General features: G+C 38.6%; 3 protein-coding genes, 1 long non-coding RNA gene and 1 pseudogene across 4 annotated transcripts; 3 read left to right on the top strand and 2 right to left on the bottom strand.

Annotated features, from left to right (window-relative positions):
- Positions 1–732: 732 nt before the first annotated feature.
- Positions 733–2,795, top strand: LOC124343288 (guanine nucleotide-binding protein subunit alpha homolog). Its single transcript, XM_046796572.1, has 6 exons — positions 733–1,037; positions 1,107–1,429; positions 1,683–1,733; positions 1,812–2,029; positions 2,101–2,266; positions 2,348–2,795. Exons 1-6 carry the CDS (start codon positions 890–892, stop codon positions 2,537–2,539), a joined length of 1,098 nt encoding a protein of 365 aa, XP_046652528.1. The 5' UTR covers positions 733–889; the 3' UTR covers positions 2,540–2,795.
- A 283-nt stretch (positions 2,796–3,078) lies between these two features.
- On the bottom strand, positions 3,079–3,966 carry LOC124343346 (ankyrin repeat domain-containing protein 49-like). Its single transcript, XM_046796672.1, has 2 exons — positions 3,749–3,966; positions 3,079–3,647 (listed from the first exon to the last, which is right to left on the bottom strand). The coding sequence occupies exons 1-2, from the start codon at positions 3,792–3,794 to the stop codon at positions 3,151–3,153; spliced, it is 543 nt and encodes a 180-aa protein (XP_046652628.1). The 5' UTR covers positions 3,795–3,966; the 3' UTR covers positions 3,079–3,150.
- A 1,024-nt stretch (positions 3,967–4,990) lies between these two features.
- LOC124342085 lies at positions 4,991–7,980 on the top strand (annotated as a pseudogene).
- A 304-nt stretch (positions 7,981–8,284) lies between these two features.
- On the top strand, positions 8,285–9,836 carry LOC124343387. Its single transcript, XR_006919200.1, has 4 exons — positions 8,285–8,535; positions 8,962–9,059; positions 9,346–9,566; positions 9,632–9,836. It is a non-coding gene; the product is annotated as an uncharacterized LOC124343387 (long non-coding RNA).
- Positions 9,837–12,363: 2,527 nt separating this feature from the next.
- LOC124343241 (equilibrative nucleoside transporter 1-like) lies at positions 12,364–16,771 on the bottom strand. The gene is made up of 10 exons (XM_046796501.1): positions 16,506–16,771; positions 15,559–15,724; positions 15,077–15,158; positions 14,863–15,002; positions 14,332–14,477; positions 14,169–14,254; positions 13,948–14,094; positions 13,680–13,860; positions 13,494–13,615; positions 12,364–13,415 (listed from the first exon to the last, which is right to left on the bottom strand). The coding sequence occupies exons 1-10, from the start codon at positions 16,543–16,545 to the stop codon at positions 13,086–13,088; spliced, it is 1,440 nt and encodes a 479-aa protein (XP_046652457.1). The 5' UTR covers positions 16,546–16,771; the 3' UTR covers positions 12,364–13,085.
- Between the last annotated feature and the right edge of the window lie 299 nt (positions 16,772–17,070).

Genomic DNA, 17,070 nt, shown 5'->3' with positions numbered 1-17,070 from the left:
AGCTCTAGGGACGCTTGGATCCTGTTTATGTTCGCTTGTGAGCAAAACCGTTAAAAAGTGTTCTCGAATGACAAAAGTTGAAAACCAACACCGACGTTTCAGGTTATTGGGTCGGTTGTTAAATAATATAAATGAATCCCTTTAAGATCCCTCTGACGTCAGCATGTTTTACAGTCTACCTCAAAATCTTCTATTGTTGTGTAATTTCGTAATCACTCGTTATTTCTTATTTATAGCCTTATAGGAAGCTACTCAACTTTTAACCTGCAAAAACCGTAAATGTTGGAAGCTCAAAAAGTTTGTAGTAGCTCATGCTCTACTCGTCTGTGTTCAAAGTCCTAGTATATAGATAGGCAATTCAGTTTTGGATTGAAAGATGACAATTTAAGTTTCAACTAACAGATCAAATTTATTCAGACTTTGATCCCTTATCGAACTGAGGCCCTGAAATCGAATATCTTTTGATTGGAGTTGAAGAGCTGGTCTACATGAAGTTCGTACATGTAGTTTATGTTTATGTCGATGATCAGGTGTGATATTTTAAGAACACACTCGCGTAAATAGAAATGCAATCATTTTAAGTGTTTGTGTAATTAATTGTCTTTAATATTCAAGCAATTTTATATAAATTGAATTTCGTTTTATATATTATTTTTTGTATTGTTAAAGAATCGATTTAAAAATAAACGCTAATATTCACCACCAGATGACCATTTCGACATTTCGCAACGCCCCCCACACAAATAATCTCTTGGCTTTGTTGTTGCTGCATTAGACCATTTTGAACTTGTTCTGGTTAGTTGCAACACAATAGGCGGGGTAAACAAATAAGTTTTCTTCTCGACTCACGTGTCATGAACAAGTGTCGATATAGAAACTGAATCTGAAAATGACGAATCTTGTTCACTGCTGCCTACAGTGGAAGTATTCTGACGAAGAGATTGAGCAAATTCAGAGAAGTATAAAGATTGACAAACAAATCGAAAGGGAAAAGCACAACAACCGGCGCCAAGTCAAACTTTTGCTCCTTGGAGCAGGTGAGTTTTAATTTTTAATCTATTTGTTTACAACATGTTTTTGAAACATTCAAATATGTAAAAATGCAGGTGAGTCGGGAAAATCAACATTTCTCAAGCAGATGCGTATCATTCATGGAGTTAAGTTTGACACAGAAGCTATTCACGAGTTTCAATCTATTGTCTACCAGAATATCATAAGAGGAATGCGTGTCTTGGTTGATGCTCGTGAAAAACTACAAATTCCTTGGGAAAATCCAAACAATGCAAACTTGGCACCGTTCCTGTTAAGAGTAGATAATGTGATGCAGTTTGATACCAAAGTGTTTATGGAATATGCTGTCTACATTCAACAACTGTGGTGTGATCATGGTATCAGAGAAGCTTACGACAGAAGGAGAGAATTCCAGCTGGTAAGTGTGCCAAAGTGTCACCATTTTTCCTTATGTAGTTTGTGATAATCTATCCAACATGCAGATAGTTTGTGCAAGCACAGAAGTTTCCCTGTGTTTGGAATGAGATAAATATTTTCAGTTATCACCAACATTATATTCTACCACTGAGTTATCATAAACAATTTATTTAGATCTAGCAAAGCTTTAGTTTATATGATGTTAATCATGCTTGCCAATAAACCATGTATTATATCATTCTTTATTCTTACAGAGTGACTCTGTTAAGTATTTTTTCGAAAATTTGGAACGGATTGCCATAAAGGTACACAGAATTTTTGAATTGTTACAGTGTCGATCTTTTTTATTTTTTTCATCGTTTTAATTGGTAAATTGTCTGTAGGATTACTTGCCGAATAATCAAGACATTCTTCATGCACGCAAAGCCACTAAAGGCGTAACCGAGTTTGTTATGACTATAAACTCAATCCCATTCCGCTTCGTGGACGTTGGAGGCCAACGTTCGCAAAGGCAGAAATGGCTTCAGTGCTTTGATTCGGTAACAGCCATCCTTTTTCTGGTATCATCTTCGGAATACGACCAAGTTTTAATGGAAGACAGGTAAATACGATAAATTGTATTGCTGCTTTTTTTAATATGAATTATAATCCAAAATATATGTATATATATAGACGGACGAAACGTCTGGAAGAATCGAAGAACATTTTTGATACTATCGTCAACATTCGTTATTTACTGTCAGTTGCTTTTATCCTGTTTCTGAACAAAACTGACCTTCTTAAAGCCAAGCTTTTGACTCGAGCTTCTAATATTGCACTCTACTTTCCCGAGTATCAGGTATGTGTTACTTCTTCCGTACAGACCGTTTTCTTTAATAGAATGTTATCCAGATTTCAAGAATTCTTAACATTTTTTCAGGACGATCCATTTGATTTGCCTAAAGTCCAAGCCTTCATTTTAAATATGTTTGTATCTACTCGACGTAACAACCACCAAGTGCTTTATCATCATTTTACTACGGCTGTTGATACTGAAAATATAAACAAAGTTTTCGGTGCCGTCAAGGATTTCATTCTTCAAAAGCACCTGAAAGAAATTATGCTCCAATAGGCATATATATCCTGAATTGAAACAAGTCAACTGGATCCGACATGATAGGCAAGCCGTTGTAAAGAATCTTTAAATTTGATCGATCTTTAAATTTGATCGACTCTTGAGACGACCTATTTTTATGTCAAGAGCCTGTAAAATCGATTCTTATTCTTGTGTACATAAGATTTATTAAGTGCCCTTGAAAATTGCTCAGATTATTTGTGTCCGTTCTACTCGGCTCTCTGAATATCCATATCAACGTTTGCCTTTTTTTTATAAGACCCTGTTACCCCGAGTTATTTTTATTCTCATCACAATTGCCATGCTCATAGAACATGAATCACTTGTTGAATGATAGTCATCCTCAAATAAAGCATTCCCTGATTCTTGATAATAAATTGTAAGGGATAAAGAATTCCAATTAAGGTCGGAGAAAATATAAAACAGTGTTTTACATTTGACGTACGAACAAATGTTTTCAGTCTCGTTTTAAAATTTTTCTGCAAAATTAATTCAATTAAACAAAACAATTTGGGATTTTAAAATATTAAAAATTGTTTAGGAACCACACATGAAATATTTATTTGGCTCCACTTCAGGAGTTAACACATTACATTAGCAAGTAATAGTTAAATACAATTCAAGGCTTCATTTACAATATCAAAGAGTTGTGAGTAAGGTCCACATCTACAGGATATTTCATGGGCTGTTTCACCATTAGTGCTCAAAATATTTGCATTAATCAAAGGGTGGTTTAACAAAATAAGCAAAGTGTCATATGCAGTAGAATTGGATGAGGCCAAGTGTAATGGTGTAAGTCCACCTCTAGTTACTGAATTAACATTAGCACCCCATTCCAACAGTAAAGCCACACACAAACTACTATTCCATTTGCTCGCTGAATGCAATGGTTGCCAGAGTTCATTGGTCAATGCATCTGCTTTGGCATTGTGTTTGAGTAGTAACTCTGCAATGTTCAAATGATTTTCATAGCAAGCTCTATGAAGAGGACTGTAGCCATCACGGTCTTTCACATGAATCAATGCTGGATTACTTTGAACCAAAGTTTCAACTATGTCAATTTCTCCTTTAACTGCAGCCCAAAGAATTTCTTTCTCCGGAGTTTCTGTAAGGAAACTATTTTAAATTTTGTTTTGATTTTAAATGGCACAGCAAACGAACATGGCTGACGTATCAGTTTCATTTCAAAGTGTAACGCTTTATTACCGTGTGGATTTTGTTCCTCTTCTACGTCATCATCGTCGGTGTCCATTTATTTACTACTTAACTATATTAATGTACTTAATTGATGAAACGAATGGTAATTTGACGTCAATTTGCTACTACCACTTTTCAGTCAGCTACAGCATCAAAATGAGGATTGATTTATTTTTGTCACGCGAACCTGATTTTACGCGGTATCCGATGCGTGGAATACTGAATTTCCCGAAGGGATTTAGGGCGAGGCATTTTGGGGTTGGACTTGGAGGGAAAAATGGAAACGAATGAAATTCGCCTGCTAAGCTCAATAGATGGATTTTGAGTTTTCTTAAGGTACATAGAACTAATTCGGGAAAGAATTTTAAGAATTAATAATTACGGATAAAAATGTTCTGTTAAAGTTTTCATGCCATAGCATTCCATTTGTCGTAATTATTTAATTATTTAAAAAATGAAAAAGAAATAAACGGCAGCCACAATTTCAACTTGGTAAAATAAAAACAAAGCAGACGACTTAATAATCAAAACAAGCTTAAACGTGCCGGATTCTACGCTATTGGCTATTTCTCCAAGTGCGAGTCAACTGGATTTGGTAGGAAGATATTTTCTGATTTAAAACTTCTTTTGAAGTATTGCTTGAATTCATTCCCTGTTTGCAGCCAAGAAATTGCTCGATCGATATGTAAGAACGGGAAACCCAGAAGCCGAAGGATCAATCCCACTATTTACCCTCTACTGCTATGCTGACTCATGGCGCCATTATTGCCCATAACAAACAAGTGACTCGTACACTTGGTAAGCTTAATTACCTTTCAATTTTCAGTTATGGTTAATATGTTACATTCTCTTGTTATAATTCCTCAGCTAATGTCAGGCTGACTTTTCAGCCTAGAGCGGCAGAGAAGACACTAGAATATCCAATATCAGCTGTGATGTGTAGGTTGACCTGTATAACAAGCAATTATTCATCTGTTTTATTCATTGCATGCAATTTTTTTAAATCTAGACTAGACTTGTCGGATGCTGTGATTCAAGCAAGGAAAAACTTGTGGAGTGACGAAGGTTTTAGTTTGTACATAATGAGTTTGGGTGCTTGGTTAAAATGAGGTTGATGCTCTTAGGATCTTGTATTTTTGTTTCAATCAAACTAAAAAAGGTAGGCTAAGTACTCACCGATGCGAAACGTTTCTTCACTGGAATCAAATAGATGATAATGGGGAGATCCTTGTATCACTCATCTTCTTCGAAATGTTCAGTACAAAACCGAGTCTATGGTAAACTATTAAGTTTGCAAGCTAATAAATAACCAAAAGAACGAAAGAAATTCGGTGCCCGTCGTGGATTGCTGTTGCCCCAGCGATTGTCTTCTGTCTTGCCTTTTGTGGAGCAGTGCATGCTGTACGATGAGTTACGCGGTAACTTTTCCGTTGGCTCGGCTGTACGTGATGCCGCTTGTTACCTCTGCTGGGCTCTTGCCCGATCCTACGACCCGTCTCTGCTCCAGCCTCCAGCCATTCGTCCATCAGTTGGCTAAGGCCCTAGTCATCACCACCGTGTTCGATCGTGAGGTCAACTGCCGACGGGCTGCCGCTTCTGCCTTCCAGGAACACGTCGGTCGACAAAGCACTTTTCCTCACGGCATCGACATTCTGACCACCTGCGATTATTTCGCTGTTGGTATCTTATATCTTATTCTGCTTACGTAAAAATGCCTACCTCCAACTCAGGTGAGTTTCATTCTGTTTAAAATTCATTTCATTCTGATAACAATTCCCTTTTCTCTCCAGTCTTTTCGTGGCGCAATACGAAGAGTACCGGCCGCATCTCATCCAGCATTTAGTGGATCGTAAATTCATCCATTGGGACACGGTTATTCGACAGCTATAACATCTCAGGTATGGCATGGTGGTGCAATTGAACTTTGCTCATTTAACTTCAGTTGTTAATCAGAATTTTTGTTCAGGCCTTGCATCAAATGACGTTCCTCGATCCGGAGAGTATGAAACTGATTCTTTCTACTCAGATCCATCCTCGCTGCACAAATCCTGAACTCTATTTACGGCACGGAAGCATTTTGGCCAGTGGCAAAGTCATCAGCGCTCTTTGTCAAGTGGCAAAAGACCATCAACGTCGTCTGCCAGATGAACTTGGTCAGTTACCGCTGGTCATTTCTTACTGAATTATTTCTACAATGTTTTCACGATCCTTTAGGTGATGCCGCGATGGAATCCATTACCCAAACTTGTATCGACATCCTGGAGGAGCGTTTCTGGCGGAGTTTCGGCGGCGATCAAATGCGCATAGCCGTTTGCCATATCATCCAAGATCTTAGTTCGGGGGGTTTCCCGTTGCCGGACGCTGTAGTCGACCGTTGGTTGAAGGCGTTACGAGAGTGTCTCGCTTCAGCCGATTCAAATGTCCAGCAATCGGCCATCAGCGCCGTCACCGCTTTGATTGGTGAATACTTCCGGCATCAGCCAGTGGAGAAACTCACTGCCTTGTTGAACCATTTCCTACCCGAGGTGACGAGCAACAACCAACAGGCGAGAGTAGGAAACGCACTAGCCCTGGGCTCAATTCCTCGCTTCCTCCTCACCGTTTCCTTGCCGAAAGTCATCCAACAGTTGTGCACCTGCGCTCTCATCACCGAAAAGACTCTCCAATGGGCCAAATCTCGAAAAAATGCTTGACAGCTCTTTCGCTCGTCTGCACAACCGTTGGGATCGCCCCATCCAGCCCAGGTAAAATGACAGACAGCCTCATTTTCATTTATTTTGAGATTAGTCTCAATTTTATTTATTATTTCACAGGTGGGGTTGATCAAGTGACACTGGCCGGAATATTCCGCACATTGATCGATGGCCTTGAAGATTACACGGTGGATAGCCGTGGAGATATTGGAGCTATCGTCCGTGAATCGGCAATGTCTTCTATTCAGGTTCCGTTTAGAATTCTTTTATTTCAAATAAAATAAATCGAAAGAAAACATTTGAATATTTCTACAGGTTGTTTAGGTATTGACCAACACCTCGCAACCAGAACTACTTGAAGCTGACCTGATCCGCGCTCCGTATTGCATGAGGTGGCTAAACAATCGACGGAAAAATCCGTCGTACCCGGTTGTTGGCCACCAACGTCTTTTCTTCTCTCATCTAAGTCTGGTACTTACAGAAAACAACTTAATTCTTAACTTTAATACCTATAACGAATTAATGTTTGTTTTAGTGATCCCACCATTCCTCACATTGAGCAGTTGGAAGAATTGCGTTTCATCATTCCACCGCCTCCGCTGGACATTTCGACCGAGAAGGAATGTTTCGATTTGTGGATGAAGGTGATGCGACTCGACACTTACCGCAAAGCCGTCATCACCGGACTTGTTTCCAGCATCGGCAGTCTCACGGAGAGTTTGGTATGCATTTGCATTTATTAAGCAACACCTCGAGTATTGCTTATGACCTAACTTGTTGTCTCGCAGGTTAAAAGTTCCAGCGCTCCATTCATGAGTTACCTACGCCAGTTGGTGGCCGAGAACAAATTGGATGAACTGAATTTGGTCACCCGGGATATTCTAAACGTGTTTCAAGAGAATTTGAATAGTGTCCGACTGATGCCGTACATTTTCAACTTCCTGGACCATCTCTTATCGTCCGGAGGTTTGGATTCCGTTTTCAAATCCATGTCATGGTCGCTGTTGACCTTGATTCGTACTGAGATGACCAATGGCGGTAAACCGTTAAAGGTATTCATTTCAATTAAATTACGAATTTAAATATTTAGAAATCTAATTAAGACTGTTGATTATCATCTTTTTTACAGTTGTTGATATCGTCGGTGGATTTGTACTGTCACCTACTCAGAGGTGATCTAGTGACGTTCGATAAATCAATCATTCACCTGTTAAATCTGCTAGTGAATCGGTTCCCTCGCGTTCGTAAAATCACGGCCACCAAGTTGTACGAGACGCTGCTGACTCTGACAGATATTAGCCCGTCGTTGGCCAATCACCAAGACGACATCTTGGCCATTCCCAGCGACACTGACTGGGACGATGAAGACGTCGAAGCTTTGAAGCCCGTCAAGACTCAGCTTCGCTCACTTTTCATTCCACCGACTTTGAATCCTTGAAATTCTTAGCCTTTCATTCAAATTATTTGCTTATTTAAAATTAAATAACCACTCGAAATTGTGTCATTAATTTATAGGAAATACAATTTCGATTGTTTGGCTGCACTAAAGCCGTCTTTTTTGGCGAATTGCAAGTCTTGCCGAGCGGGGCTTACTGATCAAGCGTGATAGCGGTTTCCTCAGAACACCCAGCAATTAAACATTTCAGGTTTTTAAAAAAAACCCGATACAGCAACTCCCGATGAAATTATGCGACCTCTATCGGGAAACTCGCGTGCACAGCAAAAGATCGGAATTACTAACACAACCATACAACAATATTTACAAATGACATTTTACTTCAAATCCACAATGAATGAAAATATCTGCCCTTCGGGAACCTCTCCAAGGAGACTCGGCGCATTGGTAGCAGTATTATTCGTCTATCGTCTTCGTCCGTGGATGCTAAGTGCTGTCACTAGGTGGCTAAATATTTCAGTGTGTTTAGGGATTGAACTATTCAGCCCTAGTGTGTTGGTAGAGGGATGTACTGGAGGGGGGGTCACCATAGTTTTGAGACCGTGTGACAGTGAGACGAGAAAACTTCCGAGACGCTGGCCGAGAAGGTTACTCTAGACATCATTGCTGGGTACTCTCTTTCCTGACGTTGTTCTTCATAAAAAAAGGTAATTTCTGCTTTTATCCTTAATGTGAATGTTTTTTATGGATAACATGGCCTTAATTTTATACTTGCCAATTCCATGTGGCCATGCCTTCTGTACAATATTTCAAAATGTCGTCTCTTGCTGCATGCTGCACGTTTCGTCACAAGTCAAAGTACTTTAGAACAGTACAAGTAATAATGTTGAGTAACTTAATAATCCTAAGACTTTGTTACCACATGAAAATACTGTGATTGAGAAATTATTTTTTTTTAAATTACCAATTATCAAACATTTGTAATCAAAAGTTACACGTTAGTTGCAATATCTTTGTGATTTGTTTTGCGAACTTTTTCAGAGATGCACTAGAATCGAGCTTGCGAAAACACGCATTTTAGTTACTAATAATAAGAAAAGTTTATTTTACTAATCCTACTTATTTGTTGGCAGGTTGGTGGAGATTTTTCTCAACTTCAGTGCCAGACAAGATGCCTCTGATGTATCATGTTGCGAGATGAAAATGGGAAGAAAACAGGAAATCTGAAATGGTAACAATTTACTTGAAAGACAACTTAAGTGGGTTTGCTTTTTGCTTAAATTGTAGCCTGTGTATTTGTTTTTTGCTTAGAAATTACTTGAGTTGGGTATAAACTTTAATAACATTTGACAATAACTGCTTCAAATAAGAGCCTTTGTGAAATATGGGCTTGTGAAAATTTTAATTTTCTTAAACAAAAGCTTTTCTCTAAGAGAACTGAATTTCCCTTTTTATACTAGTTTGAAGATGTTCTTGGTTAATTGATATTCCTTTGCTTTGTAAATTCCTTGGGCCAGTTTGGTGTTGATGGTGGTGATTCTGGTGTGCAGTGGTGTGGCAGTCATTTTCTGATTGAAAGATGCACTGAAATGGATTTTCTGCAGACCTGCAGTTCAACATCTGACTTCAACTTACCATGTTGGTGTTCATGCAGTGTTTGAACTGTTATGTGAAATAGTTGGTGTTGCCTGATGGTTGTCTTGCATTTTGGTGTCGTCTCTTGCGACTTTTACCCACGGTAATGACGGATGAAAAATTTTATTTATTATCGACTCGAACTTAATCTCTTTTCTTTCGTTTCAGTTCGATCGTGTGCCGCCGTTTCAAACTTGATATTGTTGAAGTTAAGGAGTTGCTGAAATTCAAGACTGATAAATCATTAGATTTACATCAATTAAAAGTGCAAATCTTTTGTTCCTTTTCCCTAAGTAAACAAAATGTCCTCAATTGGCAAGTTTGAAAACCAAGAATTCGGGTGTATCTAAAATGCGCGTGCGCGGCTACTAATATGCGCGGAATTTTTCTTGCGCGTAAAAAACTAAAATGCGCGTCAAAATTTTGCGCGCGACCACACTAAAATGCGCGCAGGACGAAGGGAAAATGCGCGTAAATAACCTAACCGTCATGGTCGCGCGCAAAATTCCGGAAAATTTTGACGCGCATTTTAGTTTTTTACGCGCAAGAAAAATTCCGCGCATATTAGTTGCCGCGCAAAGCGCAGGCGCGCACGCGCAGTTTAGTAACACCCCGAGAATTCTATGACCGAATGAAGAATTGCAACGAGAAAGAAAAGTTAAACTACCAAAATTCTTTTATTCCGATGATCTTTACAGCCTTTGTAACGATTCTTAAATGTTTACTCATAATTATTACTCTGTTAAATAAATAAATTGTCGAAACTGAAAATATTCACAGCTATAAATTAAAAAAATAAAAACTTCATCCAAATTTTTATTACTTTTTAAAAAAATATTATATTTACTTTACTAAGTACTTTGTAACAATTTGGCGATGTAAATTCATTTTTCTTGTTTAACAATTTGGCGATGTAAATTCATTTTTCCTTTGTTTATAAAAATTTAAACTATTATATATTTTATTCATTTCTTATTAATATACAATCACGTCATGGCCCCCAGGGAGGGGGGCCTGTGACTTTCCCAACCGCGATAATAACATGATCCGTTATTATTTTGTTAGTGCAGAAAGCCGGAGTTTAATCTGGCAGTTGTCGACTATGTCAAATCTGACATAGGGTCAGATAGCCACAATCATACTGCACAAGTAAAAACGCAAAAGACGACAGATGAAACCAATTCAAGTAAGCAACTCACTGGCAGAGCAAAACCACAAATAAAAGCGGATAAAAATATTTAAAGTCAGCAACACGGGATACCGCATAAGCAGAAGCAGAAACAGTTAAAATTTTCAAGTCAGCAATTCGGAAAAATTCTGGCACAGCTGCTTCAGGATAACTCCAGCACAGCTACTTCTGGATAACACTGGCACCACATCCTGCAAACAATGGTTGAAGTTGTCTTCATCACACCTTTCACCATCTGGCTGCAGCAAGAAGCGTGGTTGTAAGAGCTATTGAAGAAAATAAAAAAATTACCATCGGGAAACACAAGTGTGTACAGAATTACACAGGAAGTCATTACAACAAAAGAATAGCAGGAGTAAGACTAAACAGAACAACTTTGATATCTCAAATTTTACAAAACAAGATTTACCGTTGGCAAGGTATTCAAATTTCCACGGTAGCAAAGCAAATTGTTCTCTAGTCATATGAAGTATATAGTTGTAGGAAATCTGAAGAAAATTATTACTTTTGCTGTTGCATGGGACGAGACGTACGACTGGGTACAGGCAGCGAGATACACGAGGCACGACATTTCGGCAAATGTACAGGCATTTTCAATTCCGATGGCAAAGTGGTATGATCAATCACCTGAAAATTGACGCATCGAGATTTTACATTCTGTTAACCTAAGAAATTAACAAGAAATAACTTTTCATTTTGGGAAACGTCACGACCGGCATCCCATTTCGGCTACGTCAAGGAACAAAATAGCCAAATTTAGATTTAGTCCATGAAGACACTCGCGCCACCTGGTGGACATCAATCGTGTCGATGTTTTCACCGACAGTTCGACACTAATAATTTTTAAAAATTTCTTTGTATGCGACAGTAGAACTCCAGTGCCCGGCAGTTAAAAAATTATTGGAGTTCTATTGTCGGGTATTTTTAATATTATTTTAAAAAGGAGTTCTACTGTCGCATACTGTCTCTGGGTTTTAAAAGATCCTATGGTCAATGACGACAATGAGCAAGAATATCTATGTTATATGAAAATATGAATTCTAACAGTTTTAATGCTTCATTTTTCTGGTGTGGTAGCAGTAATGGAAAAATATCTCATCTTAGCACATTTGTCTAATTCCACTGTATATGTGGGCTTCAAATATAAGTTTCATGCCTACTACCACTAATACTGTCACTACTACTAATACTATAAAGTACTAATTGTCTGTAAATTCACACATAATATTTAAGATTCAGTAATCATAAGGAATAAGAATTACCTTTTCTAATACCGAAGTACACCGTAAGTAAGCGTAATGACAAGCAATACCTTTTTAAAGACCATACATTTTCACTCGGCGTCTGGAAAGCAAATGACGGAATCAAAAACACGAATACACACTGCCACCTAGCGACAGCTGACAGATATCTTTCACGAACGACTGAACGAAATGTCCGGAGAGCCCTGTCAGCGATTCTGCAGAAAGAATAGAACATCAAGTCAGAAATTTACAAGGAATTCTATTCTTAAGCTGGCAAGCATAAACACGATTAAATCTTGTATGACAAGTTGCGTGACAGGTAGGATGTCAGCGTCTTGGCGAGATTACACCTACCTGTTTTTCCTCTTCGCAAGGCAACACGTATAAAGCCGAGTCACAAGGTATTTTCAAATGTCACTCGGTATTAACTTATTATGATAGAACTGGGATGCTAAATTAAAGATAAATCCCTTGCGAAAAATGTGTATGCAGATACAATCCGCAAATCAATACAGAAGAAATAAAACACGATAGAAACATTGGACCACTGAAATATTCATTACTATAAGGACATAGAACATTTATAAAAAAAGTGGGTGAAGAAAAAAAATACACACAAGTCCTCTGCGTATGGTGACTGAAAGATACAAAAAAAAAATTTCATGATCGGGCGACTGTTATTATTAGCAGCTGGCACGAAACCCGTGGTCAAAATCACTAATTGATTTTGCACTTTTGAAGATCTAGTACAACTGCAGGAAGAAGCAGTGCAAACGTAAGGAGAAATGGGTGGGAGAAAAAAAAATTAAGAGTGCAGTGGCTTCACTTCCTTCGAATGCCGTGAACGCACCAGTTTACCTTGAGCCCGAAAAAGCAAACAATAAATTAGTTCAAGGAAACGAGAAAAATCAATCGTCACAGGAAAAATGCGAGTTAACTGGACTAGTTTGCACAGTAGTTCAAAAGATTGCACTGAACATTTTGACTGCGCATTCCCACTTGTCCCCACAACTCTTCCCAAAGAGAAATAAAGAGTCGTATGTAAGGGTAAACTAAAGAACGACTAAGAACATGAAACTGAACAAAAATTTAAAGCAACACTATGAGTAAGCTAATGAGCTACAGAAATCTTGAAGCTCTCGTGCATCCCTTGTTTAAAAAAAAAATATATAAAGACAAATCCAATCGATTAGAAAGAAATCGATTCCACAAGGATCGGCATTATCAAACTGAAGTTAATTCCGCCAAAAATGCCAGTGATCAGACAGGCAGCTCCAAACATGCCAGCTGTAGCCGCGTATTCAGGTTCCACCGTTCGTGGGCAATACATCATGGCTAGTGAAGAGTAGTATCCGCTTGTTACACCCAAAAAGATGCCACCGACCCAGTAAGCCCAATCGTTGTCGATAAGAACGGGCAATGCTCGCGTGACGCCCAATGGTTGATAATTGCACAATAAGAAGAATGGGATGAACAAGACTCGCAAAACGACTGGAATCCATAACCAGCGAGGTCCGGGCTACAATTATCAAAGAAGGATTATGTAAGACAAACTCTTGTGTGTCCCATTGATAGTTTTGTCAAATCGTTTACGTACCCAAGAGTAAAGTCCAGGCAACATATTGCCAACCATTGCAAAGAAATTAAAGCTGAGAAAACAGCATACGGCTACAAAATATTTTTGTGAAATAATGAAGTTCTCGTCAACCATCTTGACATCTGATAATATAAATTTTAAAATTACATGAGGAAAACTTTGTTAACATTTTATAAAAACACCAACCGGAGTAAACGGCGGGAAAGATGGAGAGTGTGACGAAAAAGACGAGGAAAACGTTTAGACATTGCGGAAAGCATTTCTTGAAAATCATCCAATAAGGTGGACGGGCTTTAATACCACCTAAAGCCACGCTCTTTTCTTGTTCTTGTCGCTTAATGCGTTGTTCATTATAACGGTAGAATCTCTGTAGCAAACGGGGGGAAAATAAACAAAATCTTCGCATCAAATGCGTTCAAGGTTAACATATGTAGAATGAGTATTAAATGCGTACGTTGAGTGGCAAGGCGAAGAAAGAGTCAAAACAGGCCAACAGAATGAAGAGGGCAGCGATGAAATAGTATATGGCCGAGGTACGCGCATTAGGGGCCAGAGCTAACGAAATGACGTTTATAACGGCCGTGAAAGTCCCACTGATATTCTAATATGGAGTGAAAGAATAGAAATTTCAAATTTGAATACGAATTTTTACTTTACTTCTTAAAACGAACTTACCGAGCCAAGGACGACCGCTCCTGTATATTTGAAAGGAAGCTTGGCGCTCATTCCGTAAATGGTATTTTGATAGATTCCACCAGCCACTGTTGACGCCAAACTTTTTTTTTAAATCCTTGACACCACATGACTTTTAATTAAAAAGAAAAAAAAACAAACTTACTGTTTAATATGACCACTGAACCCATCGTAGTCCAGAAAAATGCTCCTGGCCATTGAGATGATTCCAACATAGCCAAAACAACTGTTAAAACGAAAACAGCTACTTCAACGAGAATACCGCCAATAATACGGGTACTTAAACTTCCGCTGTAAAAAAAAATAAAAATACAATAAATAAAAGATGAAATTTATATTTAAAAAAAATATAAATCAATAAATAAAATAATCTGAATTTTAACCACTATTATAACTTTCGATCCAACCAGAAAACATTTTTTATTTACTGAAGGGGCGTGCATGATTTATAAAGCGATTCATATCTTGGACAAACTATTTTAAACTTGATCTTCCTTAAAAAAAAATGAACTTTGCAGCGAAAACACTGTCCGAGATTCCTGTGATGGATGATTCGATTAACGATGAAAAGCCTTGACCTTGAAGTTATATCTCTTCACTTGTCTATCATCCACCAGTTGCACCAGCGAACAAAACAACTTTAAAAAGATACGAGAAAATTAATAAGCTTTTATACCCTATCTGGATGAAGATGTTGAGCCAGTTGAAGATGACGTTGGGAACCTGGGAAGCGAAGCCAAGGAATTGAAGAAAGTTGGCAGCATAAGCAAGACTTTGCCCGGTATTCTCTGGTCCAAGTTTGTGAACGACAAAGTACTGTGTGGATTTTTAGAAATGAAGGTTAGTCAATGAATCACATCATGTCAATATGAATTAATTGCAAAACTTACGTCTTTCGCAGTAATAAACATATTCCATGGCATTAATGTGCCAATTCCGTGGAGTATAAAAGTGAGATACACCAAATTCAATCTGAAATACAAACATAAATAGAAAAATGATATTAATTTAATGGTTTTTCAATCGTCGGACCATACTGCCCACGCCCTTGATCGTAATCCTACTGTGTTATAAGACACACTTGAAAAGGATATTTCCTTTTTCCTATCTTGACATTGTGAGACGTTGGGAATGAACTAACGTTGACTGGTGTCATCCTAGAACATATCTTGACAGTTGCTGCGGTATACAATCACAGCTGAGCAACAAAGGGCGGAAATAATGGAAACGTGAATAAGCGGATGAATCTTTAAAAGAAGCAATTGTGAGAATTTAGGCGAGTAAATGTTCGGTTGTCGAATCGAAGCTAGTGCGTGTGGTCTCAACCGATTACCCTCAGGAAACGCTCTTAAGAATGTGCATCAGTAATTACCGATCGGGTGGTGGGTCCATGTCCAAAGCGGCTTTATCCAGATCAGATTCTAGTCCTCGCAAATTCAGCTCTGCAGCCGGTAGATTCCGGTCCTCCCAGCTGGGCGTCAACTTGACCGATTCAGGTCCGCTCTCCAGAAAAGGACGTTTTTCTGCCGCCATTGTATCTGTCATAAAATAATTCGTTTAATAACGAAATCAGTTCGAGTGCGTCTATGATTGAGCAGTATCTATCAAACTGTAATACATTTATCATTGAAAGCGGCAGTCACCCAAGTATTCACACAAGTGGAAAACATCATCTGACTATCCCTTATAGTAATTTCAATTTTGTGTTTGTGTGTATACAGCCACTCGAGTCAACAACTCTTTCACAAACAAACAAATCGAGAAAAGAAACATGAAAAAAAAAAAAAAAAAACTACGAAAGATTGAGTTGCCGAAACTGGGTGGCGGGGACAGTCCCTGTTTAGGCCCAGACAGTTTAAAAATACAGGACTATGCCTTGTACATCACATGACCGCCCATAGAGCTTCGTGTGTATATTCCGCCACCCCAGTCGAAATATTGGGGACTCGTCGTATCGAATAATCAAGATGCAGCAGATAATCTCCAAGTAAACTAAATTATGTCTTCAAAACTATTGCCTACAGGATTTCCTTTCAAAGAGGGGGAACATGTTTAAAGATAATAGAAAGGAAACAATATTTAGCACATTTACAGCTTCTTTTGAGCTCATTATGAATCGAAAGTTCGGCGTTCTGTATCATGTGTATACATACACACGTACCAAATAGTAAGGCTGGAGGGGCAACCAAAGAAGGGTTTGTTACTTTTTTGTCTTGGTGAAGTTGGGATAAAAACAATGGGAGAAAGGAGCACACCTTTGGACAAAATTTTGTTTTAGTGAGACTCGACAATCTAAATGATTAAATGCTTGTAGCTCACCGTTATTGACAGCATCGTCGTTCACGTTAGTCTTTCCCATTTTACTGGCTGAACTGTCGATTGCAAAGCAGACACTGTTAGTAGGTAGGAGCAGCAGATCAAAGGTTCACAATTGGGTGTCAAGTCAAACAATCGATTGAACGTGTTATTCAAGTGATTCGAAAGTCACAGAAACCAGTACGAAATGAGATCTTTGCATGGAGTACTGTAAATCTGGCTTATTGCCCGGTCCATGCTTGGGTTACAACTAAAAAGAAAGGGAGGCGAAGGCAAACTTAGACATGCAGCGCTGTGGGTGAGGGGACTCAAAGTGGGCGTGTACCTACAAATGCCGCCAGGCCTTTGAATGAGCGTGTGAACCGCCTAGCAGAGGACCTCTAGCGGAAGTTCAATAATCCCTTTCTGCCCTAGATAATGTTACTTCAATTTATTTGATTTACATGAGTAAAAATTCTTCTGCCGTTCCGCCCCACGCCTCGTGTTACAAAAGAAGCAATCTCACTCAACACACGCTTTAAGAAATAATTTTTAAAGTCTTAGTAGTCGATAGTTCCATTATTTCCAA

Source organism: Daphnia pulicaria, chromosome 6 (assembly GCF_021234035.1).
Source record: "Daphnia pulicaria isolate SC F1-1A chromosome 6, SC_F0-13Bv2, whole genome shotgun sequence".
NCBI lineage: Eukaryota > Metazoa > Arthropoda > Branchiopoda > Diplostraca > Daphniidae > Daphnia > Daphnia pulicaria.
This window is presented reverse-complemented; position numbering and strand designations above follow the sequence as displayed.